The 9,704-nt window shown below is 38.0% G+C and overlaps 1 protein-coding gene across 1 annotated transcript; it reads left to right on the top strand.

Moving 5' to 3' along the window:
- Window positions 1–8,265: 8,265 nt before the first annotated feature.
- Window positions 8,266–9,320, top strand: LOC118627565 (olfactory receptor 52H1). Its single transcript, XM_036257833.1, has one exon. The coding sequence runs from the start codon at window positions 8,297–8,299 to the stop codon at window positions 9,242–9,244; it is 948 nt and encodes a 315-aa protein (XP_036113726.1). The 5' UTR covers window positions 8,266–8,296; the 3' UTR covers window positions 9,245–9,320.
- Window positions 9,321–9,704: the final 384 nt, after the last annotated feature.

Genomic DNA, 9,704 nt, shown 5'->3' with positions numbered 1-9,704 from the left:
TCTGAGAGGCAGGGGCAAGTTCTTCGTATATATGTTAAGGTAAAGATTGACCCTGTAGCCAATGACATCAGAGAAAAGAGATGAAAAATCTCTTATTAATTAGAATGATGATTTTGCTTTCTTTAAAATGTTAGGCAGAAGGATACTCAGTCATTACAAATACAAAATAACATATAAATACATTTTGAGTCTAAAAAACAATTTTTCAAAATTTCTAGAAATTAAAATTTTGCAATTTCTTATGGTTACTCCAAGATAATTACAATTTTTTTACTGGAAAGAACAAAATGACCAGCTTATCTTTTTCATTATAAAGATATTTTTAAAGAATAAGAATTAGTTTTTCTCAGATTTATACATTATAGTAGTTTATACATCATAGCAGAGCAAATCATTTTTACTCTGATGGCTCTGTGAGGCTATGGACCTTTAGTTTGGTTACTCCAGTCCATTTCTACACAGCATTAAGTAGGGATCCTGGCATGTATTAGGTGCATACATAATGTTTGTCAAATGAATGAGTGACATGTAATCATGAAATATTTAAATTAAGAGTGCATTTGTTTACCCTGTACAAAGAAAGAAGACAATGATGAAATCCCAAACTCACTTTTCAATCAATCTTGAGGAAGCTGAATGAGATGTGGGCAGGTAGAGCCTCCAAAGAATAAATAAGCACAGAAAGTTAAATCCCTGTGGCCAATAAGATGAAAAGGCATATATAGACTAAGGTGTAGGTTTGAACCTTGACCAACTGGAAACATTGGTGGCCCCCAACCTCTTCTTCATTCTTGTATCTCAACAGAGATGTAATTTCATGCCAAACAGATATCTTTATTTATATAATGCATTATTTTTTCACATCCAGTATGTCAGTTGCTCATAGGGAATCACCCAGTCACTAAATCAGTCAAGGAAATAACTATTTTTCCTGTTTGCCAGGTGCTGATTATAGTTGATGTCTAATTTCCTCCCATAATTAATATGTCCTCAAAGCGTATCTTTCTAAAAAAAAAAACTTATTGGATTTACCAGTCCAGGGTGTGCACACCTCTCCTCTAATCGCCCTTTATCTAAATCAAATACTAGACTCTACGTGGTCTTCTTCTAGATGCTTTCCCACTTCCATGCTATAGCCCCATTCATGTATGATTTGATTAACATTCTTACAATAACTCTCATTATAGGAAAGATATGTTCCTTGGACTCAGAGTCTAAAGTTTGAGTATATATTCTTTTATTGTGTGACAATAGCCATATATGTTTTCCCCACAATGATTTGATGTATTTTGAACACCTTAACTAAAAATACTATGAGGTATAAGTAGAAGAGAACATAGAGGCAAATAGAAAAACAAATAAAAGATTACAAAAATAATAAAGTGGCTAACACACTTTCCCCTTAACCACAAATTCTTTATCTTGCATTACACATGGGTCAAGAATTCAGCTCTAGCATGGCCAGTGTGACTCAGTGGATTGAGCAATATCCCATGGACTGAGAGGTCCCAGTTCGATTCCCCATCAGGGCACATGCCCGGGTTGTGGGCTTGATCCCCATTGGAGGGTGCACTGGAGGTGGTCGATTGATGTTTCTATCTCTCTCTCTTAAATATCAATAAAATCATATTTTAAAAAAGAATTTAGCTCTAGTCTATATGAGAGTTAAGCATGTTTTACTTATACAATTCACAGTGCCTACAAATTAGAAACCAGTCAATTCTTTTTTTTTTTCTTGATTGATTTTAAAGAAAGAGAAAGGAAGAGGGAGAGAGAGATAGAAACATCGATGAGACAGAACATCAATTGGACACCTCTTGCATGCCCCACACTGGTGATTTGGCCACAACCTGGGCATGTGCCCTGGCCGGGAATCCAACTGGTGACCTCTTGGTACATGGGTTGATGCTCAACCATTGAGCCACACTGTCCAGGCTGAGGCCAGTCAATTCTTCAGAGAAGTACTATTACTCCTGATATCAAGAATAAAGATATCTTCAGAAAACTTTCAGAGAAAAAGTTCTCAGTAATGTAATTAATCACATTCTTATGGAATATATATAGTTTCATGACACTCTTTAGTCCCTTATTACAATATAGAGCAGTAGAATGCCCTAAATTTTTATTCAATAAAAACTTAAAAATTCTGTGGGGAGTCAATATAAGCTAATTTCCTTAAGTCTGTTTAAGTCAATGTTTTAGAACATTCAGAGTAACGAGCGGACTCTAGCCAATCAGATTTTTGGTATAAATACACAATGGAATACTATTCAGCAGTGAGAAAAAATGAAATCCTGCCATCTGTGATAACATGGATGAAGTGCTTCAGGCTAAGTGAAATAAGCCAGACGGAGAAAGACAAATACTATGTGATATCACTTATATGTGGAATCTTAGAAAACGAAAGAAAAGGAGAACTTGTAGAGACAGGGTAGAATGGTTGTTGCCAGGGGCTGGGCTGAGGGTGAGGGAGCATGAGGTGATGTTAGTTAAAGGGTGCTAACATTTAATTATACAGTGAAAAAGTCTAGGAACCTGGGGACGTATTCAGTATAATGACTATAGTTAATAATACTGTATTATACACTTAAAATTGGCTAAGAGAATAGGTCTTAAGTGTTTTCACCACCAAAAGAGTGACTATGTTATGTGGTAATTGATTGTCATAATGTATATCTATATCAAATTATCACATTGTACACATTAAATATATAAAATTTTATTTTTCACCTATGCCTCAATAAAGCTAGAAGAAAGAAGAGAAAAAGAAAGGCAGAGGGATTAGCAAATGTACATAAACAGAGCTGAGAAAAGGCTCACTGGGAACTGACAGAGTGGAGTGGGTTTAGGTAGAGGAAAAGGCAAAAGTGAAATTGCAGAAGATGAAAAAATCCAAGTCATTTTAGGAGTTTAATTTTCTAAGAACAATGGGAACCCACAGGAGCTCATGTTAACCCTCAGTAGGTGAGCAGCCTCCTTGACCAAACCCTAACCTCGTCAACTGCCTGAGGAAAGACAAAGTAAACTACAATGAGAAACAAACCAAAGAATATATGTCCATGGACAAGGAAGTCCTTGTGCAATAACTCTGATACCAAGCTGTGAAAAATAATTAAGTGGGAATTCAAGTATTTGATAGAGGCCAAAATTAACATGTCAAAAATATTAAAACAGGCATAAGGTAATTTCTTTCTTTTTTTCATATAAATTGTTTTTTTTATATTTTTTCTCCAATTTTTATTAATTTATTTTTGTTACAGATGTTTCTCCTTTTTCCCCCATGCTCCTCCCTATCCCACTCCTCCCTAACCCCCTAGCATTTTTGTCTATGTCCATTGGTTAATGCATAAGGTAATTTCCACCTTAATCATTTAAAAAGAGTTACATGGTTTCCAGTTAAACAAATCATCATATACGGGGTACTAGCTGAATTGTGGGGTTTTATCTGAAATAGTTGATTTGTCCTCCTGTAGGAGAGTACTAGGTAGTAGAGCAAGCTGTCTATTCAGGTACCACTCCTAGATCATGCTAATGGAAACATAACATTTGTGTGTACAATAATAATTGGTTTGTTGCTGTTATTTAAGTGTGTGTGGGGGGAAGTAAAAGTTGGAGAATGTATTTTGCATTTTCAGGATGTGAATTATAAATACGGATGGCAGGGACTCCAGAGTTGACCCTATTTCAGTCTAGCAGAAGTCATTATCTGATTCACCAGATGACTATTTTTATTAGTCCAGGTTATGGCAACATTAAGCTCTAAATTCTATAGCCTTGTATGAACCATGTGTTCATGTAAAACTCATGCAAATTACCTATAACCTGTTTTTTCCCCACACAATTACCTGTCAAAGAAGGACAGATGTCTCCATAGGGGGACCGAGTATGTCAAAGGTAAGAATCAGAAATTTCTGTAACTTAAATACACCTACTCTTTCTTTAAAAATACTGGTCCAAGAAAACTCGACTTGGAGTACATCAAACAAACACTGGTGTGCATTTACTGACATTTTCAGTAGTCTTGCAATGTGAAATGTAAAAAGATAGCCACTGAAAATAGAATTATTTGAACTCTGGGTTCAACCAGAAGGAAACATGCCTATGGATGAGATAAAAGCAAACAAATTAGCCTTTTTGAAGGTGATCTTTACTCCTGTAGTGTACACAACGATAATCACTCTTCAGAATTATCGCTGAATATCTCTGCCAACATGTAGACAGAAGCTGGATTTTACAAACTCGGGGAACTTAAACTGGCTGTTAGACTAGGTGGATAAGAGCCTCTTAGGTATAAATTGAGATCCAGCCTCCAGAACTCCTGGCAGTACCCACAGGCAGATCTAACAGTCTTCCCACAGGAATGTATTTTATTAATTCATATTTTCACCACTAAAAATTCATAATAAAGCTTCCATTTGTGTTGAGTTCCCCCCCACCAAAAGTGACAACCACACAAATATCGGGTGAAGATAAATAAAAGTAGGGAGAAGAGCAGGTGCCAAGATTCTGAGATGAGAAAAAAAATGATATTTTAGCTAAGGAACAACATAATCAGGAGTATGATTACTTTAGAAAGGTAGTCTGTCTGCTGTGGGGAAAATGCACTAAGGGCAACAAAAGTGAAAATGACAGAGTAATTTTGGTAACATGATGGTAGCTGAGCAAAGGAGACAGGATAGAATGGATTCAGGGGGTATGTAAGAGCAGCCATGCAATTTGTTGACAACAACAACAACAAAATCCATGTGCGTCGTGAGGTGACAGTTGCTGACCTTAGGAGCACTGAACGGGCTGGTTTGAGTGGGAGGTGGATACAGCTTGAGATGTGGCACTTTGAAAGTTAAAGTGAATATTTAGCCAAAGATGTTCCAAAGAGGCAGGCATTCAACACCCAACAGGAACATCCTCATGTAGTCTTTCAAAGGAAATAGTGTGCACGTTTTGTTCTAGTCCTGCCTGGATAGAGACGGCTCCAACCAACTTCCTCACTTTCAAGTTTTTGTGCTCACATCCACATATATTCTTCTAGGGAAGCATAAACAGTCGAAAAATCCCTTGTAGAGCTTATTAATGCAGAACCAGGGGCCCCACTCTGAAAAATACTATTAGAATATCTTGAAGTGGGCCATTTAATCATTTTAATGGGTGCACTGTGTGTCCAGCACTGTGTTAACAATTTTCACATACACTGTCCTATTCAATTTGTTACTTAGCCTTAATAGGTAGGAATTAGATGATCGCATATTTATAGAAAATTTGTCCAAAATCTTTTATTTGGTAAGTGAGAGCATTAACTCAAAACCTGAATGATGAGTTAGGCACACATATACACACAATCACACACCCACAGGTACATCAGCTTATATGCAAAGGCAAAAAACAAAAAATACACCCTGAGGCAATTTTAATGCACAGTCAAGGGCAGGGTTAATATAAGTTTCTTTATACTCTTCCCTTGAGAGTAAGAAGAGAGGGTGTCAGGGTCCCTCAGGCCCTCGCTACCTATCTCTTCCCCACGTTGAGCGGTAGCCAGAAAAAAATAAATGAGGGACTCAAACTGCCCATCAGTCTCTTCCTCTCCCTTCCACTTATTTCTTCATTTAGTGTGTCTGTCCCTGTCACAGATTATCCGAGTGTTGGTCAACACAATCTTTCTTCTCTCTATTTGGCTCTATCCCAAGATTAGGTGAGTCCTGGCTGTTCAAAGGGATGTGGTTGGGACTCAGATTTGGAGAGAAAGGGGGAGCTAATGAAAAGCTCTGGGCTTCATTTTCTAGGAGCCATGAACTAAGCATTATAACTTTCTTTCCTGAGCAACTTCCAATTGTAAGCCAAGGTCATGGTCTCCAGTACCTGCATATATGCTCCATCTAATGAACTCTGAAAGATTAGTATAAATGGACAATTATATAGTTGGTTAAGAATGGCCCTTGTATGTGGTGTTCAGGCAATTTCTGTATCAGACATGTGAAAAGGACCCATAGCCCCAACCTAAAGAGTGGAATTAAGCCTGTGGGTTTGAGCACAAGGGGTGCTCTTTTTAGTTTTTATGCACCTGTCCATTTTGAGTCTTTTCTTTACTCTGTGGCTGGACAGCTAGTAATAATACTGCTGATATAACATGTAATCTAATAAAAAGAACAAGTTTACATGCTAATTATGTGCCAGTACAACACTAAAGAATGGTTTTGGGGAGTGTCTTATTTTATTTTCATAATAACTGCAAAAATTAGATAGTTGGCCCTTTCTGAAAATGAGGAACCCATGGGTCATATCATTCAAGTTACCTTGCCCAAGGTCATACAGCTAGTAAATTATGAAACTGGGATAAAAGTGCCTACTTTCTTCATGTGTGCCCATGTATGTCTGTAAGTGCTTCTGAATGACTGTTTAAACATCTCTTATGTCTGAGTGTGTGAAAATGCAAAAGCTAGAGAAGCCCTTTCCTCACATGTGTATAAAAGAAGGATGTCCTCAGATGAGCTGGAAGAGTTGTGATTCAAAATATATGATTTTATGGGCTGGTTCCACGTACTGTGGAAGTACATGAGCAGCACCGCAGAGAGGTTTCAATATGAAGGCTGAACAGCCTGATCAGATCTCTTTGTTGGCAGTAGATGGGCTCTGGGCCCCCAGTGGACAAGATCGCCAAAATGAAGCTAAGCTGGAGAACATAGACACTCAGCATATGGGGACTGTGTTCTCAGACCTAGATTATATGAATTAGGAAGACTTAGTAGGCAAGAGTTTGAGTTACTATAAGAAAAGTGTGTGTGTGTGTTTTTTGTTTGTTTGTTTGTTTGTTTGGTATGTGCCCCTAGTGGGAACTGAACCCGGGACTCTCTGGTCCACAGGCTGACGCTCCAACCGCTGAGCCAAACCGACCAGGGCATGTTTTTTTGTTGTTGTTGTTTTTTAATAGATAAGGGAAAGTCAGACAGAAAAGAAGAGAGCATCCTGTTTCTCATTTGGCAAAAGCAGAGGACTGGAGAAAATAAGTATTGGTCTGGGAGATGGAAGGTATGGAGCACTGGGCCTAAGAACAGGATAAAAAGTGGGGGTAGATATAAGGTTGAAGGTGGGTTATGTCCTTGTCAGGTTTGGAATCTGAGGTGTATGGCCATCACAAGCTTCTTCTTAGTTCTGATCTTGGGAGTCTCTGGCTTGCTCTATGGTTCATTGTCTGCAGATTATAAAAAGCATTCTATGTTGGGGAAGAAAGAAGGTATTGGAACCCAGTCTTTAAAAACAAAATTCTTTCAGTAAAGGTTTTGGGAAGTTACAAAACAAATAGCAGTACCAAAATCCAAAATCCAACCATAGGATATTTGGTTTATATTTTATTGGTGTGTGTGCAATGCGTGTGTGTGTGTGTGTGTGTGTGAGAGAGAGAGAGAGAGAGAGAGAGTAAAAGAGAGAGAGAGAGAAAGAAAGGGGAAGGAGAGTTTATGTATGTGTAAGATAATGTGATGATAAAAAGTGTGAGAGAATATCAATATAAATCAGAGTATGTTTGTGGTTGTAAGTATTAAGTGTGAGCGTGTATCTGAGAAAGTATGGGGGTCCATTGTCTATCTAATAGAATATGTGTTGACAGAAAAACAATCCTTCTTTTGGATAGAAATCTATATCCAATAGATAATAGTGTCATTAAGTACAAAAGATTAGATTATTTTACAGCTGAATAGTGTATAGAGTTCTGAAAAACGTTTTGTTGTTGTTGTTGTTGTTGTTGTTTTCCCCAATCACAAAGGCTCATGAACCTTAGTTATAGGGAACTTTTCTAATTTAAAATTGAGTTATCTAGCATAGTGTAAGAACTTTGCTAGTGTTTGTTAAGCTGATTTAGGTTCTTGAATGGGAATGAAGGGTTGTTGGCCTCACAAATCTAAGAGCCAGTCACCAGGTAGTTACAAGTAATTTCCCTGAGGCAAGTATATTCTGTAGTTTGTTAACTTGTATTAGGAATATACTGTATAATGAGAAGAATAATTGTAGCCAGTCTGGAAGGCTGCCTGGGGAAAGTTGTTTAAATCAGCAGAAGATATTCTCTTTATGTAGAACAACTGTGCATTCCAAATACATTTATGACAATCCTGGTTTATGCATGTGACCTGCCATTGTTATGATATCAACTTTTATTCAGTTCAAAAATTCTTATTTTGGATGATGAATAACATAATTACTTTATCTTTAGGAATCAATAATGATGAGTGATTGGAAGTGAGTGACTCAAGTGACGCTAACTGTCCTTTACCACCCTCTGTCCTCAGGACCTGTGTCATCTTGTTCTGTCATGGTCACTTTCAACCTGAGCAGTTACAACACAGGACCCTTCATCCTGGTGGGGATCCCAGGCCTGGAGCAATTCCATGTGTGGATTGGGATTCCCTTCTGTATCATCTACCTTGTGGCTGTGGTGGGAAACTGCATCCTTCTCTACCTCATCGCCATGGAGCGTAGCCTTCACGAACCCATGTTCTTCTTTCTCTCCATGCTGGCCATGACTGACCTCATCTTGTCCACAGCTGGTGTTCCTAAAACACTCAGTATCTTTTGGCTTGGGGCTCGAGAAATTACATTTTCAGGGTGCCTTACACAAATGTTCTTCCTCCATTATAGCTTTGTCCTGGATTCAGTCATCCTGACAGCCATGGCATTTGATCGCTATGTGGCCATCTGTTCTCCTTTAAGGTATACCACTATCTTGACCCCAAAGACCATCATTAAGATTGCTGTGGGCATCTCTTTTAGAAGCTTCTGCATCATCTTGCCTGTTGTATTCTTGCTCACACGCCTGCCTTTCTGTCAGACACACATCATACCCCACACATACTGTGAGCATATAGGTGTTGCCCGGCTTGCCTGTGCTGATATCTCCATTAACATCTGGTATGGCTTTTGTGTTCCCATTATGATGGTCATCTCAGATGTGATTCTCATTGCCATTTCGTACACTCTCATTCTCTGTGCTGTGTTTCGCCTCCCTACTCGAGATGCCCGCCAGAAGGCCCTCAGCACCTGTGGTTCCCATGTCTGCGTCATCCTCATGTTTTATACACCTGCCTTTTTCTCCATCCTTGCTCATCGCTTTGGACATAATGTTTCTCGCACTTTCCACATCATGTTTGCCAACCTCTATATAGTTATTCCACCTGCACTCAACCCCATTGTCTATGGAGTGAAGACCAAGCAGATCAGAGATAAGGTCATACTTTTGTTTTCTACCAAAGGTACAAAATAATTCATAATGGAAAAACTGGGCTAAATTCACAATGTATATTAATATAGCAAGAAATAAAAAAAGCAAATGATATTTAAAGTAAGAACTACCTGTGGGTAATTTTGCATTCCAGGAAAATGGAATGATCTCTATGAAAGAGATGATTCTATATAGAAAAGTTCCTTGATGCATTGTTTGTGGAGATTCTACAGGATATGATCAGGAAAAAGGAGATGAAAATAGAGAGCTGAGTTATTCTAAGTAACTTAAAAAAAATTGAAAATTGAGATGTACAGTTTTGGAATAAGAAAAATGTGTTAAGTGAGACAAAAACACTGAAGCAGAGACTTGAAGTAAAAATATAAATCAGAAATGTCTTATTTAGGGAATTAGTGGATGGATTTAGGGTATTTATTATAATATTTCCATGTTATGCTTCACTGTAATTCCCTTTACATATCCCATGCCCCCTGCACACATT

The sequence above is a fragment of the Molossus molossus genome, unplaced genomic scaffold (assembly GCF_014108415.1).
Source record: "Molossus molossus isolate mMolMol1 unplaced genomic scaffold, mMolMol1.p scaffold_m16_p_13, whole genome shotgun sequence".
Lineage (NCBI taxonomy): Eukaryota > Metazoa > Chordata > Mammalia > Chiroptera > Molossidae > Molossus > Molossus molossus.
This window is presented reverse-complemented; position numbering and strand designations above follow the sequence as displayed.

Bases quoted from the DNA above. Each gene is read 5' to 3' on its own strand.
- LOC118627565 (XM_036257833.1), top strand. From the start codon at position 8,297: ATGGTCACTTTCAACCTGAGCAGTTACAACACAGGACCCTTCATCCTG.